Here is a 21,555-nt window from a genome sequence, read left to right as displayed (position 1 = left end):
AGTTTTACCATTTTACTAGTAAAGACAGAGAGAGCACAGCTCCCAACATACTTTTTAGCAAAATTTGCTAGTCTAGACTCCTAAATGACAAATGCTGAATTGTCAACTTTTACTACTAGTGTTTAGATCCATTTTAGCAAAAAAATGCTCCAAAACAGCAAAACTTTTACCATTTTGGAGCATAAGTAGTTACACTAGAGCAAATATGAGCAGATGCAAGATAGGCATATCAGTTCAGATTTGAATTTTATTTATTATTTAAACCATTTTAGATATGAGCAGTTTGAACAAGGGCAGGATGAATGATGGGTTATATGAATTTGTGATAATATAAAAGGGTATGAATGAATGAATTAAGAGAATATTGGTCGTGTATCCTTGAGTACTTGCCATAGAGTTTATATGCCCTTGTGTTTGTCTTAACCACTGCATGCTCATGAGTTCTTATTTTGATTCTCTATACACATTTAAGAACTTTTCTTAAAATAAAAATATTTCCCCTCCATTGAACAGAAGAGCTAGCTTAAAAGCACAATTCTCAAAAGTAAAAATAACTTCACATCCAAAATATTGCAGAGGACAGAATATTTAACCGCAAATTGAAAAAAAAAATCTCACAAAACTACACAGTTTGATAAATCTATTGCAAAGCTACATATTTAATTGCGTGTATCTCAAATTATAGATTTAGAATTTTTTTTATGAAACTACAAACCTAAAGCATCACACCATAATATTACTGATATAACATCAATTGTATTACAAACCTATACCTTCCATGACTTTAAACCATTAAAAAAAACTATAGTGCTATGGATTGAGACTCTGAAATATGTCACTAAATCTATATAAATTTATATAGTTTTATGATACGACGTCTTATATCCGGTGTTAAATTTACGGTTCTATTATAGTTTGATTAGTTACGTTAATTTTCGGAAGGACTACATTACAAGGTCAGCCAAGTCTTCCTTGGCCTTTTAGCTACATCCACTCCACTCATTATTAGTTCTTAAAAGGAAAAAAAAAAACATACACTCGTTTGTAAACGATAAAACGACGCCAGGACCGGACGACTCCGGGGAATATGATGATGCGATTCCTAGTCATCAGCGTCGGACTTTTGCGCTGGCCGGCCGCCTGACGTGAACGCGGCCACGTCGTTTTGTTTTGTTTTCATCTATATCTATAATATAGCTAGCTAGCACGAGCAAATTAATCTTCATCTTCGCATATAAGTATTGACCAACCAGCTTAATAAAGTTGGGATTGGTCAAGGAATAGTGTATATGTCATTCTTTGTACAAGTACGTACACGTATGATCAACGACAGTTTCGATTCATTTATTTTTTATTTGAGAGAGCATGAATATAATAGCTTAGTATATCCTATCAAGGACGGTTGATTTTACATATTGGCACGTTCAATACTACCTCCGTTCCAAAATATAAATGATTTTAACCAAACTCATCCTTCTTCGACACCGGTAATCTTGCTACCTGTCTTTTTTTTTTATAATCATCGGATCGCTCCAGTTACACTTCCCAGTGCAGTTTCTAATTAAACAAACACGCGAAATACACGTATATCAAGAAATTATAGATCTTCCTAGATATAAATTTATTCCGATAATGGAAACAAGAAAAGACAATGTGTTTATTACTAGGAGCATACATTATATAAATACTACCTCCGTTTCAGGTTATAAGACTTTCTAGCATTACTCATATTCATATAAATGTTAATGAATCTAGGCGCACATATATATCTAGATTCACTAACATATATATGAATATGGAAAATGCTAGAAAGTCTTATAACATGAAACGGAGGAAGTATATAACATATAAAGGACATACTTATAATCTTATGGACTTATAGAGATTATGCGTATCACTGTTCCTAAATTACAATGTATTTAGAAGTTTCACTACTACAGAAATACAAAGGATACGATACTATAGGTGTCGAAATAGCTAAACCCGACACATATAGTGCTTTTCCCACCTCAGACGCACTCCCGCGAAGTACCGTTAGCTAGAACCGACACCTTCGTGAATAAATAGGTGCCGGTTCTAGAGAAAAACTGACCAATAATATATATAGGTGCCGAGGTTTTTACAGAACCGACATTTTTAATTTATTATAGGTGTTGTTTTTTTTAAAAAAAAACCAACGCCTTTAATTTACTATAGGTGCCCGTAATAACTAAGCCAAGCCGGTTGGCCACTTGCGAGCGATAAGTAGAGGGAGGCCAGCCACTTGTGACCCTTATCCTCTTGTCTCCCCTGTCTCTCTCTCTCTCCACTCGCCTCCCGGCCATAGAGGAGGCGAAGCGGCTGGACTGATCTGCGGCGACGGAGGAGGTGGAGAGCGGATCCAGCGGTGACGGTAGCTTCCCGCGTCGGATTCGGCGGCGACCACAGCAGATCCTCGGGCCACGCTGCTGCCGATGGATCCCTCAAGTCCCCTGGCTTGGTGGTGCCCGCATCGCCGCAGCCCGCGCCTCGTCAGGGCGGCATCCGGTGTCATGACCTCGCCCCACCCCGACATCGTCTGCTCCTGCTAGGACTGATGGGGCTTCATCTGGCTCTGGTTCCGGATCATCCTAGGAAGAGGAAGGGGAGGGCCCAAGCTGTTCTCGTCCCTGTTGCTTCTCCGACCAGTGGTTGTTGGTTGGGTCGATGAAGCCAGTGGCCGAGAAGGATGTTCTTAGATGTTTGTTCAACCTGTTTATGTATTCTTGGATGTTCTTGATGTTTCCAGATACCGATTAATATTGATGGAATATAGTTGGGGTGAAGGGAAGTTGCTCGATGAAATCGAGCCACCTTTTTTAAGTTCCTGTAACCTCAATAGTGCCGGTTCCTAGACCACCTCAAAGGTGTCGTCTACTGGTGCCTGTTGTAAAATCCGGCACCCATGAGGGTTTCCCAACCGACATATATAGTTATTTCTGTATCAGTGTTTCTATATCTGCATTGCTTGGATAACTTGTATAAAACTATAATGGCTTTAATATATAATTTTTTAACTTATGTTTATAAACAATTTATAATCTATCAATCATCCATAAAGAATAGAGCCTGATAAGTGATGACTAGTGTGAACTGTTTAGTAAGTATTTGAGGGAGGGGGAAGAGTTTTAAAAAATAAAAAAAAAAGAACCGCTTGTCTGAAATCGTTGACTGTTTCGGTGATCGATTTTGTCTGGTGCCTGCAGAGAGTAGTGACGGAGTACCAAGACTGCATCAGTGACTAATAAAAAGCAGATTCCGATAATTACGAGAATTTCTTGCTTGATGTGAAAGATGGCATCACCGCCCATCGTTTTCGTTAGCGTCATAGCATTGACGTCACGCAGTGTGATGCTACGAGTGGCCTTCGTTTACTCTAATACAAGACGCAAACAATCCAAAACCAACCACTGACATTATTTCTAATTGGAAGACGAAACCAACGCTACCTGAAGTGGGACATTACATAACCACAAGTTGAACATTTTTCGGTTCACAGGTAATCATGAAAAGAAAACAACTCAAGTGTTAAGTAGATCTAGCAACCTCATCTTTGTGCGCATGTGGGTCCTGACGATATTTCATCGTAAAAAAACATGCTATTATGTACATCATCACTACCAGCGTAGGCAAATCGTGATCAAAATCCAGTTTGCTTTATTTAACTTGGAATGCACTAACAGCTGAATCGAAAAAGCGATATATATTGGAAATGTCGAGAATGAAAAGTATCAAACGCACGCTTATGCACTTCATTTCTTGAAAAGTCTGTTCAGGACACCCTGTAGGGAGCCCCCCATGCCTGCACCGACGGCTTCTGCTAGATACGCGGCCTGCAACACAGGATCGCTTCGGGTCAGCAGGTTGATAACGTAGAATGAGATGATGAGGTCTAAAATAGCATACGACTTGAGCATGATGTGCTTAATACCTCCTGAAAAGTTTTCTGAAGATCAAGAGCATCCTTGATACGGCGGCTCACAAATGTCCATGTATCGCGGAAATCTGTCAAGCGTTGACAGGAAAGAGGAAACGGTCAACAGAAGTATATATCGAATGCCGTTTGAAGAAAATGTGAACGTGGTATCGTTCTCTATGATGTTCAGAGGCAGGAAAAAAGGAAGACGTTCACTCAACAGGTATATGCTATCAGGAACGAGGATGCGTGTAACAGACCACATTAGTTACAGATAATACACTTTCCTTATCATTGCCCTTAAGTTTCTCATCCTGCTTTCAGCTTTTAGATACTGAAGGGCACAGAGGCCCATATTTCTACCAAAAAGGATGAAATGCCTTACAGAACCACATATATATCTACATAAGGATCTATAAGGGTCCCAGATATTTACTGATTCCATTTTGTTACGTTATGTGTACACATTACCATGTTGAGTTCTGAACTTCCAAAACAACTATCTTTAAGACGGTGGAAGGAACAAATAGAAAAGGTTTTTAAAATATATATATCAACCCCTGTTCACTATGATTTATTTAAACAGAAAACTAAAGCTGGTACATTATCTGCATTTAGAGCCATTTACAGTTTAAATTGAGATTCAGGCAATGGAACATTTTCTGTTGTAATACTCGCTGTCTAAGTATTCCAAAAGGACGCTTTATTAAAACTGGTTTTAAACATTAAGCATAAAAGGAATCGGAATTGAACTATCAAGCTTAGGAAAGCCAACCTGGAGAATTGTCAGTTAACATATACACCTCTGAGGTAGAGTAGATACCACCAAGCACAGTACGCTTCACATACCAATCAATATCTGATCCAGCATCTCCAGCAGCATGCCAAATCTCATCAACAAGGACAGCTCTCTGCTTTAAACTTGTTGAAATGTTTGCTGGTTGGGACTGTCAAACAGAAAAATAAAGTTAAGACATACAAGGATCAGATGATTTAGTTAAATGCAAAGGAAAATAAGAGGTGGTGATAATGGAGTACTTGGATACTGAGAGCTTGAGGCCACTTTGATATATAAGGTCCCTGCATTTCCAGCCTCATTCGGACAAGTTTGGAAAGTCTCTCACTCAGTACCAAGTTCTTCAACAGCTCTCCCTCTCCAGCATCAATGCGATCAATGAGTTGTTGAAGGCAGTCATCCATGAAAAACTGCACATAAGTAAACAGAACGGTCAGAGTAGGCTCATTGAGGCTTTGTTTCATAGTATACACTGTTAACGTGCAAAAGATTACTACTTCTATTTTTATGTCATGAGTCTGCTACACTGTCACTGTTTTTCAGAAGGTTTTGGAACATCCCAAAACATATTGTAGGCTAAGTAAACTAAGACATCTCCCTAGAATTCCTATCGAGTATTTTAGTTCAATTACCTGGCAGACCTGTTTAAGTTAAGAGGTCATACTATGTTTGAACGTGGGAAGAAGCCATAATAGAAGGCGCAATCATGAAAATTTGTTTTGGGCACCAAATCACCATTACAAAAAAAGGAGAGAAAAACTAGATGAACTCAAATTACTTCATCTATTTTGCAACATTGATAGTAATAAAAATGAAAAAATAAGGATAAATATAATTCGAACATTCTTAGTATTGATAGGAAACCTGTCTACTTTGTTTCTTCAAGATAACAGCAAGGGCTTCACTAGAGAGTCACAAACAATGCATAAATAAATTTACAGCCAAATACTGTCACAACTCTTAAACAGGAGACTTTGTAATGTACCCTCAGATTTATTTTTAAGTATTTCAACTCTAGAAACGTTTGGTAGCTGTAATTAACCCAACCCTACTGCTTGTCACTCAAACCAGTCAAAGTATTGTGGATTAACCATTAGCCACTAACAATGCAACATGTGATTCGTTTTCCTTCTTGCTGAGTTCCTTCATATTCTGTGGCTACTCCCACAAATTGTCTATCCTTTTCCCTCTTCTTTGTTGCCCTCTTTCAAAGAGCATCTATTTTTAAAAAATTGATGAGTAGCACCCTATGTTGCCCAGACATGCACATACAGAAAAGGATGCACAACTATGTTTTCTCCGGGAATGCGCAGAAGACTTGGCAGGGCATCCATCTATCTATTATATTATGAAGATAACTCTAAAAAGAGGCACCACATTTGCTCTGGAGGCCTAGAAATTACCACATTAATCAGAGAGAAAAATCTATGCCATTAGATCATGGTGGGACCAAGTTATAACAGTGTAGATTGGTAGCAATAGTTGTATACAATGTATGCCTAGAGATTACCATATTAATCGGAGAAAAAGTATAAAATCTATGCCATTAGATCGTGGTGGGACCAAATTATAACGGTGTAAATTGGTAGTAATAGCTGTACAGAAAGTACAATTGTATCTATAGAAAGAGAAGAGAAGAGTTGTATAAGTCCAATTTGAGTATCCGACTTCTAATATCTGGTGTGTACAAAATATAGTTAAATCCAATTCAATTCAACTAGTCCACGCAAAATTTCGTGGGGATATCCCCTAGTTAAGATTAAGAGAAAGTTAACAAATAAACATCGACCTTACTGCACAAACGGAAGCACTTAATTCTCACAGAAACATTTCACAATCTGAACTCTTATCTAAGAAGTCAGATTAACAATCTAGGCTGTTTCGCTCAAGCATAGCAGCTGGTGACGATTCACAATTGATGAGGATGAGAAGAATTGTAGCAAGTTTGTCATGGCCAGCTGTGACAACAACCAGGTTTTCAAATTAAACAGTTACATTCATAGTGATTGAAAATATACAACTAGAATTATGAATTCTTGAAGGAAGATGCAGCACTATTGGCTGAGCAAGGGGCATCCCTATGTAATTTGTGATGTTTTCCATGGTGAAGCAGGAAAGGTGTCAGAGCCAGAGGAATAGTGTTTATTTAAGGATCAAGGAGTCTTCTGGGAAAAAAAAACATGTTTTCCTCTACAGTGTTTCTCAAAACTGAGCTGCTGACCATTAAACAACTTAGCATAGTATAATCATGCAACTCAGTTTTTTTGAGGTACCCAATCAACATGTCATAGTCCAGGAAAATGTACTGACAAGTATACTCTCTGTCACCTATGTATAAATTTCAAGTTCGTGGAATTAAGAGTAACAAGTAAAATAAATCAAGGTTATTAAGTAAATCCTATTGTTCCTGTATTTTTGTTTTCTTCAAAGGCACTTTGAGTTCGCAGCTGAAATTTTGAAGTGCCAGATTTCCATAGCCTATATCATTGATTCTTATGTGAGCTTTTCAGATTGATTTGGTACCCCCAACTGAAACAGGGTTGAATGATAGCATCATAATGATGGGTTGCATCTGGTATGCTCCCAGCTCTTGGTTCCATAAGTTCCACTTCCCTCATCCTAAGACATACCAAATCTCATCTTACTATAAAGTAACCCATCCCTCATTATAGTTGACTAACAGATATTGCCCTATGGGACTGGCATCATAGTTGACTAACCCATCCCTCACTTCCCTCATTAATGGGACCCCGCACTTCCCTCATTATAGCTGACTAACAGATATTGCCCTATGGGACTGGCATCCACCATACTGACCCAGCTACAGCATGAGACAGAATGAAAACATCTGCATGCCAATGCTTTCATGAAACAATGCTCACTAGTAACCAAATATGAAACATAACACAATATAATAGCACTATTGCCGAAAAAGATCCATGGTTTGTGCATATGGAGAAATGGGTTACATTGCTTGTATTTCATCAATATTTCCCCAGATTTTACCTGCTATGATGGTCATGCATTTATAACAATTCAATAAAATTGTCACTCAGAAAACATTGAACTGTTCATAACTTCACATAAAATGAGCACTTTAGTAGGAGAGGCCAATATTTAATTTGTAGTGATACCAAGTCAATACCAAAAGTGTAAAGAAAAATCAATGCTTCAATTAGAAGTTGAAACTAGAAACTGGGGGAAATGCAGTTTTCTTTTGTAGAACACAAAGCATGTATATTCAACAATAAAAATGTGCAATTTAAGTGCACAGGACCCCTACTACCAAATTTAGATAGGGATTTGTCTATGTATTCCCGAAATACATGTCACTATACTTCCAAGCAAAAACAACACCACAACATTCCCAAACCTAAAGTGGGTCTGGATATCAAGCAGGTCTGACTTTTATGATCACCTTATTTACAATTGATTAGCATTTTCAGAATCAAGATATGAACGTAATTAAGTTTAATCCAAAATCTATTCATTTCAGTCATGAACCAACTTTAAGAATAATCTAAGATATTCTCAACAGATACCACAAGCCCTATTATGAATGTGAAATAATCCATATATCACAGTTATAACACTCTAGTAGCTTCTAGGTACAAATTATTCATGCTTTTATCCATGTAGTACAACAACGCTTGCCTGGAAGGTTTATCTACATTCTACAACTACAAGTGCTAATATCAGTTCACAAAATAGAAGTCGTGAATCACATCACAAACTTGAAGCACTCATGTTCATCACGAGCATCATCCATTAGGTGCACAACAATTATCATACCAATGAGGCAATGACTGACAGCATTCGTTGTGTTAGCTACCTATAGGTTCTGATCCAAATTCAATAGATGCATATCCAAATCATCATACCTCGAGTACACTATCACTATGTCCCCTCCTTACCTCTCCAGTACAATGTACTAGCATCCCAGAATATTCTTTTCTTGCCAAGAACATTGCGAATCACCACCGATTGAAAAAGATACACAAGATAGTCCCACCACCGTAAGCAAAGTTACCTCAACGAGCGCAGCCTCCTTCCTCGGGAAAGCACCGACGATGGCCGGCGACACGCCCACGTCCCTCGCCCCGGCGATCATGGCTGACTCGCTCCACCCCATCCTTGGCTACAACGCACAACCAAACCATCAACCAGACGTTCAGAAAATTACTCACTACGCTGCTAGATAGGCGGAAATGGAAGCAGATCTCGAGGGAGCCCGAAACGATACCACGTGGAGCAGCGACGCGCGGAGCACTTTCTCCTGCTCCTCCTCGTAGCCCGTGCCGCCGGCGCGGCGAGCCCCCGCCGAGGCCCCCGGCGCCGACCGATGGGCTCCTCCGGCGCCGGCGGAAGACGAGGCGGAAGAGGAGGAGGCGCCCTCCGACTTGGGCGGCTCGACGGTGGGCTCCAGAGGCGGCGGCGGGAGTGGTGGCGTCGGCGGCGTCGGTGGCGGCGTCGAGGCTTCCGCAGAGAAGAAGCGGCGCAGAGCAGCGGGGGCAGCGCGCGGGGTCGCGGACGAGGCGCAGGGGACGAGGCGGCGGGACGCGGCGGCGGCGGAGCGGGAGAGGAGGCGGCGCGCGGCGAGGGAGGAGGCCATCGTGGGGGTGCAGCGGAGCGGCGAAGTGCGCGTGCGCCTCACCTGCTCGAAGAAATGGCGAGGCGGTGGCGAGGGGGGGGGGAGGGGGGGTGAGGAGTGAGGAGGACTAGAGGTGGCGGCGAGATCGGATCGTCCGCCGCAGGTTGGGCCCACGGAGCGGACGACGGAGATTCGCTCGCCGCTGGGAAGGAGACCTGGGGACCCCTCGCGTGCCACGTATAGGCCTTCATCGCCCCAACACGTGTACATATGACTCACTCCACCCCCAGACCAACCTGCACTGGGGCCCTGCTTCGTTTTAGGCTGGTAATATTTGGTTAGCTCAAATTTATTTACACCAGTGAAATTACAACCACTGGATGAGAGTTCGTTCAGATAATAAAGCAAGATTACTGCCAATATTTCATCATGTTGATTGATGAACTAAGAAGAACAAGGAAAAGCGATGACCGATCTTAAATCCATGTGAGATGAGAAACAAGATATTGACAATTCTTCGAAGAGACTATTCGTCTACTTAACAGCCTACTGTGGCTACACGGAATGAACTAAACCTAATATGCAAGCAGCGTTGTATCAAAGCCGTACAGAGTCAAAATGTAATAGAAATTGTTGGTGATCAAAAAGAGACTACAACAACGTAAATCATGAGGTGCGACACGACGAGGCAAGAGGACAACTGTGAGCAAGTAAAGCAAGAGGATGGCAACAATGCATTGGCACTAGTGCCGTTTCAACTTACTGCAGCGATGCCTATGGACACCACTTATATCTTCCTGTAGGCAGTGGCACGACACTCCTTCTCTCTACCTTGCCTTGGCCTTCAGGTGGAATCTCCAGATGAAAACCTTATTCCGGATGACCATAATAGAGATGGTGACATTTTAAATGTCATGACCTTCTTAAGGGCATCACATTGGATGTTTCTTGTTGGTGCGACGTCCTTGTGGTTGTCTCCTTATTGGTAAGGTGTTCTTGTGGTGATGTCTTTGTTAGATCGGGTTAGCTGGTAATGGCGGTGGCATGACCTGGTAATAGCTGGTAATGACTTATTTATAGCTCAGTTATTCTCCGATGTTGTCTTCATTTTGGCTCAACATAAGTTGTCCACGGTGATGAGAGTGAATTCGATCAATACAAGAAACCTGCACGAATTTGAAAATTTCCGCTTTTCTGGTTTGAGGAAGATAATGACTACATACAATTCTTATAACTTGTTAAAAAACCGACAATTATACATAATCTAGCCAATTGTAGATGGGAGTATATGTCTTAATGATGGTGCTATAAATAGTTTTGTTGTTTTTAATCGAGTTATAATTTTGTATCTCTGAGTCATTCATTCTAGCATCTTTTGTGAATTGGTTGTAAATTTTTTAAAGCAAAAAAACTAGAATAAATTTTATTATCTAATAAAAAATTGTGAGGTATCAAGCATCAAAACTTCATAACATGCTGGCCTACACGACAGTGTAGGCAACAGCCTCTTTGGGGTTGAAACATTTCATTGGTCTCCTTGCCACAAATGCAGTCCTTGTGAAGGGAATTTTAACCTATGTTCTTCCCCCACCTTTCCCGACTTACCTCCCTCGTTTTCCGCGCGTATGTTTCCCAAACTACTAAACGATGCGTATTTTAAAAAAAAATTCTATAGGAATGTTGCTTTAAAAAATCATAATAATCCATTTTTCAAATTTATTTTAGCTAATACTTAATAAATTATGCACTAACATTCGTTCCGTTTTGTATGTTGGGAATGAGGTTCCTAACCCTCGCTCCCCAACTCAACCTTAGGCTATGTTCCAATGTCATGGTTCCCAACTCCCCCTCGTTTTCTGCGCATACGCTTTTCAAACTGTTAAATGGTGTGTTTTTTATTAAAAGTTTGTATACGAAAGTTGCTTAAAAAATTCATATTGATCCATTTTTAAAAAAAACAAATAATTAATTAATCACGCACTAATGGATTGCTCCGTTTTCCGTGCAGGAGGGAAGTGTACCCAACCTAGACAAACGAACATAGCCTAAAGTGTTGCTATCAATGAGCTCTATTGGTGCCTAAAAAGCAAAGTCAAAGCCAAAATTTGAATTTTCTAACTTAATTTTTAAGTTGTTTCTAACATATTTTAAACATAATTTCTTTTTTAACATTAACTTTTAAGTCGTTAAAACACATATATAAAAGGTTTACATACAAATTATTTTCATTATTTTCCGATCGCTTACGGTCCGAGGCCGATACCTGGAGGTTGCTATTGAGTTTCTCAACCGTTTGTGAAGTCGAGCCATTGAACAACACTACTTTGAGAGCTGTGTGTGGCTAGCTCATTCAAGGGATATACAGAGAAGTTACTAAAAAATGGCTCAATAGTTTGTAGGCATTAAAATGTGTGATAAGTTTTTTTTTAAAAAAAAAATCTCGTCTTTCCTGACATTGGCTAGTCAGAGAAACATTGGCAATGGTAAAACTCGTCTTTCCTAGGCACAGGCACTCTTACAGGCTTGGTAAGTAAGAACTGAAAAGGCATCCATCTACACAATAATACAATGAGCAAAAATATCTCTTTGAAAAAATAGTTCAATTCCCTACAAGCGCATCAACCACTGTAAGGAAATGTCCAAATCTGAACCTCTAAACTAATTTACAACATTATAGGAACATTGGCTGAAGTTCTCGGAAGAAAAACTAGCAATGGCTGAAATTGAAGTTAACCTCACTAAATGATGCCATTCAATTATCTGCATGCTTCTGCCTTGAGGATTTCTGGCCCTGAACAAAGTGCGTAACAACCGAGCATGCATTACCCACCAAATCATCGATGGTGTCCTCCCATTTCTCATAGGCTTTGAAGCCTAGGAAAGCCATAGAAATACCTATTCTCCCCATCAGATAGTTCATCATCAGTCATGTGCTCATGCTCCTTGTTTTGCAGGATTCAAAAAGAGAAGCATGGTATTTAAAATTACCTATTTTAAATGCAGATTGCGAAGACATGGAACTAAGGATGCTCACAACCAATAGGGAGAATACCACCTGGCAAGAACAAGCAGTTAGAGACTGGACACAAAAATACATCACTTTTGTCCTCAGAAATTTATAATTATAAAACTAATTTAGTCATGTAGACATATCACATAGGTGCCATGCCTTGAAAAATAGTGGCCAATCATTTCCTCTGCATAAAGATTTTAGCACACCAACTAAAGAGTTCCATGTTGAGCTGACTGAATGAGCAATATGATGCGCCTCCACCTGTGTGATGTGAAAATTTGAAGGCTCGAGCTTCTCAACCTTGTGTCCAAACCTGCATAAGTATTATTCAACAATCACTATCTGGAAACAGAAGATGGATAAAAGCCTAGATGGTGTTTCACCAGCTGATAATAGGCATATTCAGTTAAAGGGAAAATGACAGAGGACCATACACATTTGCAGGCAGAATCCCATGAATGAATAAAAACAGTGCGGTTAGTGAGAAAAGCTTTGCCATTGCTGTAATGAAGGTGTAACCACATGTAAATAAATGATAGTAGATAACAGCCAGTAGCAGTAGTACAGTCATTGTTTGCTTCATGTCTTCCCAGAGAACTGTCTTCGCAACTGCAGCCAAGATCAATATTCATTATAATCTCAAGAAGGGTGTGAAGGCATGGGCATGCATGCATGTGTGTGTGAGAGATATTCATACGATTTCCATTGCCAAGGAAAATTGAGGCTTTTGATATGCTCCTTTGATTTTGTGCTTGCAGATGGGGATATGACTCTATTGTTCTCTTAAGTCCATCCTGAATTTTAGAATTGGTCAGTTGCATGTGTGAGAACCTTCAAGAAGGGAAGTAGGTATGGACTATCTAGAGTTATTGAGTAGGTATAAACCACCACAGTACCACACACACAAATATATCAAGAGCTATTACTAATCACATTATGAATCACAGATAAACACCTTGAGTGACACAATGGGTTCATAACCAAGCTGATCTTTTGCTCTTGAGCAGCTGAATGTTCTATTGCAAGACAGGAGCCGGATCCTTGAAGGAGTAAGCTGAGGAATTTTCATTCCATAGCGAGCGAACGTCTTATAAGTCCATTCTACCATATGAGCCACTGGCATCATAACAGAAACTGGTATTTTTATTGAAGGCCTGCCACAAAGTTCTAATGCATTAGTACAATGGTAATTGATAAACTCATATATGTATAAGATGTATCCTTCACTGTCCATCCTCAAACTCATCCTGCAGGGACATAGATACAATAGCAGAAGACCAAATCTACTCCAGCAGATACTACTGAGAGCTGTAACACTCGGTTTGATATCAGTAGCACATGTAATCAGGAGATCCAGCTAAGCTAAATTATCAATTAAATGAACTGTAATGATTCCGCTCCTCATCCCTTAAGATATTAATATTTTGGTACACAGTTAAAATGCTCTCCAGAAAACTAATGACATAACCAACAGAAATCATCTCAGTAGGCTATCAAACTTATATAATAATTATTTTTCAAAAAAGTGCAATTATTTCCATCAAAAATACCAGCTTGCTGATACTATACTAGGAGTTCGAGAAAAATACAATGTTAGTGAATGATTTATCAGAACACTGCAACTCCATAAGACAGGTCCATCCTTCACGAGCATGGTGCCAAACTGTAATGGGCATTGGGCCGGAACTCCTAGGCCCAATTGGAACCCCTTGCGGTAAGTACGTAGTTTAGTTGGATAGGATTGAGGAGCTCAGTTGTAGCTCAGTTGGATAGAGTCTGTTAGGATAGGGATTAGATTAGGAATTCCTCTCCATCTATATAAGGAGGGACCTAGCCTGGATCAGGATAGGCATTAGATCAAGATTTATCTTAGTGCCCATCGGCCCTGCCTTCTCAGTGCGACAGAGAGCATCGCGCTGTTTAGGTTCAGGGCCATTCCTTGTTATTTCCTCTATTATGATCCAGTTTATTCCCCTTCATCCCGTTTCATCCCAAATAATTCTAGCACGTGACACAAACTCAGACCATCAAAACACCCCCTTTAATGGTGTAAAGGTGAACACTGCATTAGTGTATTAAAGGGGGACACAGCCTGCCAAACTGCCCGAGTAGTAAAGAAGCTGTCATGTTCTATTGTCATACCTTGATGAAGTTGTAGAAAACTGAAAGTTTTGACATAACCTCTAAAACTACAAAGCATAATTCAGTGAATGTCCACAATGCACTATTTCCTTTTATCTGAAAAAAAGCACCTTTGGAGGAGATTATCAGATTATAGTAATCTGGGTTCTAGATTATAATAATCTATCTGTTTGTTTCATATTACTGCTAATAATCTGGATTATAATAATCTTAAGCTAAATCAAACAGGGCCTAATTATGGTACAGCATACTGAGACACTATCAATGATGTTCCTCAGAAAATAAATCTAAGCATGTAGAAGACCATTTGTATTTTCAAATCAATACCTTTCATATCCGAGTCCTTCCAAAATCAACGACATGAACTCCCAGAATTTTATAGCCTCCATATTTGTTATGAAATAGGTCTAGAAACAAATAAAAAACAATAATATTATGGACTCCTGGTTGTTAAAAAGTGAAATGCAAAGAAGGGACCATACTTTTCCAGCAGCTCTCTTTGCACCATCTTCAGATGATAGAGTTTTCTCTGCACAAACATGGCCATATGCCACATTCTCCACATAGGTGAAATCATAGTAGTTGCTCCCATCACCAATAATGTACTAGCGATGAAATTTTGGAACAAGCATAAAAAAGTAATTCAAGTGTTAGTTTGTTCAATATTATTTTTGCTACTTATAAATAGCATTCTGATCCTACAATATTGAAATAGTCCATATCAACATGTGAACATGGACAACGAGAAATGAAATCAAACCTAGCATACCAATGTTTACAGACATGCAAGCCATTCTTACCTTAGACTTTCCTGCCCTTGCAGCAGTAACCAGAGAAGGAACCAGTAGCTTATCACCAGGGCCAAAAATGCTACTTGGGCGTATACAACAAGTAAGAAGCCCATCCCTACCATTAGCCTTCATGACCAACTTTTCTGCATCTGCCTTTGTTTCTGAATATGAATCATTAAACTGAAGTAAGAAAAGCTCTTGTTAGGAAATATGGGATAAAGATGAAGCAATGACAAATCACAAGAATGTAATCCATGAAAAATAGGAAGACCTTGTCTGGGTAAGGCATTGATTCATCTGCATCAAAGATTCCATGAATTCCATCGAAAACTACACTTGGTGAACTGGTGTAGATAAGTCTCTTCACCTTGCAACGGATGCAAGCGTCAATGACATTCTTTGTTCCTGTGAAATGCATTGTACAAGTCTCACATAGACAAACTTTAATGCAGTACTATATCATTGAAAATGATTAGAAAAAATAATCCAAAATTAATGTTACTAATATTGAAAAAAATTGATATTTATTGAAAATGATTATTAATGATTAGAAAATGATTTACCACACCATGTCTCACTGACATGTGTATCCTGGTCCCACATGTCAGTGTCACATGAGTGGCAAATCCTCCATGTTATAGATATTTATTGAAAATAAAAATAACTGGATCGATATCTCATAAACAACAATCTGTACAATGATAATTAAGAACCAAAGCTGCATGGCATACAAGTTAGAAGTACCAACCCTCAACATTAACTGAATAATGAAGGTGAAAGTTGTTGATAGACGAATCTGGTGCAGCCATGTGGAAAACAACATCAGCCCCCTCAAAAGCTGCACATTAAGAATATATATGCATTGGACATCAAACAATGAAATTGAGTAATGTCACACTATTTTATTCGGCTCTAAAGAATAAAGTAGTGAGTCAATGTGTGTTTTGGAGGTTATGTCAATACACAAAACATCAATTTTCCTTTAGTGGCCAGAGGTAGTAACTTAAAAAACACAAGTATCAGGATGACAGAACCTAGTGGAAAGACCGCAGGAAATTAACAAACTAGATAACTATAAAATTGTAAGTAACAGAAGATGTGTGAAAGTAAATCAACAGACAAGTTACAGGAGTCCCCAATACATATTATCTCCCCCCCCCCTCAGATATGCAGCATAATATGAGACTTTTTTTCCCTAGCCATTTCAAGGAAATGAATAAATGTCAGCTGACCAAGCCCCTCTAGGACAATCGCAGTTCTAGTTACACAGTAAGAAACATTAAGTAGGCAGCAGAAACTCCATAATTAGGCTCAGTTTGTGCTTGCTACGCTGTGCTGTGCTGCGTTGTACTTATGTTCTAAGTTGCTACAAAAATTAAAACTTGAAATGTTTATACTTCATTATACAGATCAAATTAAGGTTATAGAAAACATGTTATCTAACTCATGTCTCTCCCAATTATTTCACATTTTTGGAACATGACAGTATTATTGTTTGCCAAACACCAAACTGTCTAAAAGCTATTGCACCAAACGAGATTATCATAATCCATCGCAATGCAAACAGACCTTAATTGCTGGTCTGGTACCACCACTTCTTGAATCCATATCAGGAGAGACCCTCATTGGAACAACTATTTAATTAGTTCCAGTCAGTGTGCCATTGCAACAAATACAATGTCAAGCTAATAGAGTGCATTGGCAACAATGACACTAACATCATGTACTTTCAATATAGGTATGATGAAACTAGGATCAGTCCCAGCATACCAACACATCGAACTGAATGGATATTTCGACAAAATGAATTCGGGCTCGATCTGGATTGCCAACTAAATCACGCTGGCCATGTCTAGCCGATACGCTCGTGTGACACGCCGTACTCTGACCTTTTACCCCAGTAAGTACGAATCAAACACATCACCAACCACAACCAAAAACCTACCCGCGCAGCGATCTGGGGGAAGCGAAAACGGGGAGATGACACGCACCTGCGGCCACCTGGGCCTTGTTGCGGAGGTCCGCGGAGGCGTAGGCAGCCCGGCCCTCCCGCAGGGCGGCGCCTAGGATCCCCTCCTCCTCGTCGCGGTCGAGCGCGATGGCGGGGGGCAGGTCGGCCACGCGCACCAGCCACTCGCCGGAGCGTAGCAGCATCGCCACCAGGTGCCTCGCCGCGAAGCCGCGGCCGCCCGTCACCACGCACCATCTCCCGTCGCCGCCTCCCGCCGCCGCCGCCGCCATCTCGCCGCTCGCCGTCGTCGTTAAATTCGAGGCACACACAGTTTATCGGCTGAGTCCGCCGGCGGCTTGGCTCGCGATCTCCTGACCTCCGATCTGTGGCTTTTTGCGGCACCCCTGTGGGCCCATCTCGTCAGAGAGCAGAGCATCAGTGTGCGTGGCCGGGGCGACCCTGTTTTTTTTTTTTTTTTTCTGAAACTGGGTGACCTGTTCGGTTGACCAATATCTTATTATTCCATCGGTTTCATATTAAGAGTCATTTTAACTTTTTTATTGATTTTTTTTCAAGTTTGATTAAGTTTATTAAAAAATTAAATAGAGTAAATTTCACATTGGGCCACATATTTTGACCAAGATTTCATAATAGACTAGGGTTAACCCAATGTTTTCACTTAACACCATATATCTTTACATAAGTTTTTAGTTTGGACTAGGGGTGAATAAAGCAAGGGAATGTGAAAATTAAAAGTTTATATGATTTACAAAGGGATAATTATAAAAGGCAAAACATTTTATGTTTTCTTCCTTCTTTTCAGTGTGAGTGGTAATTAACTATTTTCTATTTTATTTTTATTCATTTGCCCCTATGTATAGATCATTTTGTGCCACTTTTAAACATGTTCGCATCATTATTTTAGTGTGATTTGCTGAAAAAAGTTGTTTTGTGATTTGCTATTTCTTTCTAAAGATATTTATCTTAATAGTATGGAACTAAAAATAATGATTTAAACTAGCTTTTCTCTGACAACTTCAATTGATGTGCTCAACCCTAGTCTAAAGTGCCAACTAGTGCAAAGATACGTGGTGTTAAGTGAAAAGGTTGATTTGGCCCTTGCCCATTGTGAAACTTTGGTCAAAATATATGGTGCATTGTGAAATTTACTCAATTAAATAATAATTTTAACACAAAACAAACATATTACCAAAATATATTAAAAGTTAATTTTAATGAAACTAATTTGGTATTTTAGATATTGCTAAAGTTCTTTACAAATTTAGTAAAGCATAAAGAAGGTTGATTAAGAAAAAAAAAGTTAAAAGCCAATTATAATATAAAACGAAGAGAGTATCAATATCTTCTATTCCCTTCATCCGAAAAATATACTTAACGATAAGTGGCTTTGGACGGAGGGAGTATATGGTTAGTATGCTATCTTTTTTTAAGGCTAAAATATATTAATTTGAAGATAATAGTTTACGCATATGTGTATTACTATTGAAAGTACATGTCTAACCTTTTTATACAATTTTCTTTGATATTTGCTAGTTGATATGCATTAGGTATGCATAGAAAGTTTACGTACATAGGACACACTTTAAAAGTTTTTGTTATATATAACTGTTGAAATTATAAGCACACATAATGATTTAATTTATACCATAAATAAATCATGACATCGCAGATGCAAACTAGCATAAACGCATTATAAGATCTACACATGTAAACTAGATAGTAAAGCATGAACAAATCGAATATTCACAACATGCATGAAGGACTCGCAGTTGCGGGCATTGACGACGACGTGCAGCACGCGAGCGAAGAGGAAGACGAGCCGTTGTGGTCGAACAGGGAGCAGTTGCGCAAAGCGCTTTCCAAAAACCTTATTGCCGCCTTTTCCCGATTCAGGACGTTGAAGGTGAAGGTTCCGGAGACCTGCTCACCCGATCGCCGGTGCACGCCGACGAGCGGAATGGAGTAGACTAACAGCGATGGTGCAGTACAGAAGAGGAGGCAAACCATAGATTGATTTCACGTATATTGCGTGGAGGCGGCGGCTCGACTTATATAGAGATATCAGGACGCTTGATCAGGATGCTTGCATGATCTCCACTCCGCATAACCGAACCGGATAAGTCGTGCGTAATTTATCCGGACTCCATGCCGTTTTACGCACCGGATTATTCGGAGTGTTTCCAAAAAATAGATCCGCACTCTGCATAACCGAACCGGATAAGTCGTGCGTAACTTATCCGGACTCCATGCCGTTTTACGCACCAGATTATTCGGAGTGTTTCCAAAAAAAATAGATCTGAATTTTCCGCAACAAAACAAAATTGTGCTGCCATGCCAGGCCAAGCGATTGAGCATGCGCGTGTGTTCCCCCTCTTCTCTCCACCTCACATGCCTCAAGTGCCCAGGAGAGCATCCTCCCTTATAAGGACCTCTCTCTCCTAGAATTGGCAAGGTGGTACTAAGCTCTCCATGCATGCCATCCCATAAGGTGGGCTTTTGTGATTTTTCAAAGAATTAATCTTCGAATGGGCTAAGGCCTATCTATTAACTCCAACGATCCCCCACCAAATCTCAAAATCCCATTGAGATTTGCCTTTTTTCCAATGTACCATTTATATACCAGCGGTTGAACATCCACCTAGAACTCCAAGCTACACTTACTCACAACTTGAACAATGGACTATGCCTTAAATTGCAAGTCTTGTGCAAGCAAGTTTCACTCAGAGTCTTATCTAGTACTAGACCGTCAGTAGACTACCCCTCGGGTGAAGCATATAAGTCATACTCCTTGGTCTCTTAGTAAGCTTCCTAGAAGATTCACCCAAAATCTTCATAGACTGCGACCAACAATGAAGCTCACAAAGGTGAGTTCTTTCAAGAATGCTCTTCAGGACAACATCTTCGCTAATTAAAGCCAGCAGAACTCATTAAGGCACAGCCAACCTACATTGCAGCTCACGAGAGTACATGCATCTTCACTTAGAGAGAGTTTAGATTGGTACTCTCCTCCAGTTAACTAATGTCTTGTTCTTCCTAGGATCTAATTCACGGGATCTCCGATCACATAGACTAGGTTACTATTGGTATTTCTTAATGACATCACTAGAAAATTCATTCCCAGCAATGACGCAGAAATAGTCCTGGTATATTTATGGTTTCAGAAGTAATCCACAATTGCACGGATATACCATTGTAGCATTTCACCCAGAAGTAATTCAAGGTATCATATTTATTTAATCCCAAGAGAAGATTGTGAAAGAGAGAACCACGCTAATATATACACATATATATTACTTGCCTTTATCAAAACCTAGGCAGGGGTTAATTTAATATAAGGGTAGAGTGATACGAAGCGAAGCTTATAGATTTCCTCAGATAAATAATTCTAACTAAGTGGAAGAAGAGATAGAAAGAACTCATTTCCTATACTTCTAATTACAATCAACTTTACTCTACACTTGCTAGTATACAATCATGTGGCCAACACCCCCTAACAGTGCCCTCCTGGTGTTTCGAGAGATCACCCCGGGTTGCCGAGTTTCTTACGACAACCTGTCATGGCCGTCCAACCGGGGCTAAATACGGAGGAGTACCCTCCCCATGAATTTGTCTTAGGAATATATATACTAACATGGAGGAATACCCGTTCTGAGCTGTCATCATCAGCGGCCCACCACTACTCTCCCGCAGCATATATGCCCAGATAATGATACTTACTAATATAAGCACCATGCTTACATTAATAAATACTACTCTACACCTCTGCAGATGATATAGAGCAACCGATAAATCGGACATTAAACCCACACCATTGCACATCTCTAGTAGGCTACACACACAATTATACTGACACATATGTAAAGTAAGAGCAGTACTCATACTATGTAAAGTACCGAGAATATATAAAGAAGAATATTTCATTAATTTGGAAAGTATTACATAAGAGAATAGAAAAGCTACTAGAGCCATACCGAAACTCCTCCGGAAGCTCCGAGGACTCCAAGAACTATTCTATACTACTTCCACTTAGCACTAAACTACTAATATAAAGTATGAAGAGGAATCTTGAGCTTGCTTGAGTGTGTTGAGAGAGTGAATGAGCTCCTCCTTTTATAGGACAGTTATGACGGTTGTAGCCATGCGTAATGTTCATTTTGCTCCTGCAACAATCATTGAGAGAGCATCTGGAGCGTCCACGTGGAGGGCTGAGCTGACTAGGCGCTGCCAGGGTTCGGGGTTCGGCCGAACTTGGGCCGGCTCGGCGGCTGTTAAATGCCGATTCTATACCGCCAACATCTGCATAAAGTCCAAATAAT

At 39.9% G+C, this 21,555-nt stretch overlaps 2 protein-coding genes across 2 annotated transcripts; both read right to left on the bottom strand.

Annotated features, from left to right (window-relative positions):
• Nucleotides 1-3,464: 3,464 nt before the first annotated feature.
• LOC4333072 (uncharacterized) lies at nucleotides 3,465-9,412 on the bottom strand. The gene is made up of 6 exons (XM_015774932.3): nucleotides 8,974-9,412; nucleotides 8,761-8,868; nucleotides 4,973-5,140; nucleotides 4,710-4,881; nucleotides 3,950-4,023; nucleotides 3,465-3,851 (listed from the first exon to the last, which is right to left on the bottom strand). The coding sequence occupies exons 1-6, from the start codon at nucleotides 9,340-9,342 to the stop codon at nucleotides 3,771-3,773; spliced, it is 972 nt and encodes a 323-aa protein (XP_015630418.1). The 5' UTR covers nucleotides 9,343-9,412; the 3' UTR covers nucleotides 3,465-3,770.
• A 2,478-nt stretch (nucleotides 9,413-11,890) lies between these two features.
• Nucleotides 11,891-17,624, bottom strand: LOC4333071 (3beta-hydroxysteroid-dehydrogenase/decarboxylase). The gene is made up of 12 exons (XM_015777682.3): nucleotides 17,259-17,624; nucleotides 16,016-16,105; nucleotides 15,539-15,672; nucleotides 15,277-15,447; nucleotides 14,959-15,081; nucleotides 14,804-14,883; nucleotides 13,290-13,488; nucleotides 13,032-13,128; nucleotides 12,769-12,943; nucleotides 12,491-12,647; nucleotides 12,310-12,376; nucleotides 11,891-12,216 (listed from the first exon to the last, which is right to left on the bottom strand). The coding sequence occupies exons 1-12, from the start codon at nucleotides 17,506-17,508 to the stop codon at nucleotides 12,074-12,076; spliced, it is 1,686 nt and encodes a 561-aa protein (XP_015633168.1). The 5' UTR covers nucleotides 17,509-17,624; the 3' UTR covers nucleotides 11,891-12,073.
• Nucleotides 17,625-21,555: the final 3,931 nt, after the last annotated feature.

The sequence above is a fragment of the Oryza sativa genome, chromosome 3, assembly GCF_034140825.1.
Source record: "Oryza sativa Japonica Group chromosome 3, ASM3414082v1".
Classification (NCBI taxonomy): domain Eukaryota; kingdom Viridiplantae; phylum Streptophyta; class Magnoliopsida; order Poales; family Poaceae; genus Oryza; species Oryza sativa.
Note: the sequence above shows the minus strand (reverse complement) of the source record. Positions and strands in the feature narration are given on the sequence as shown.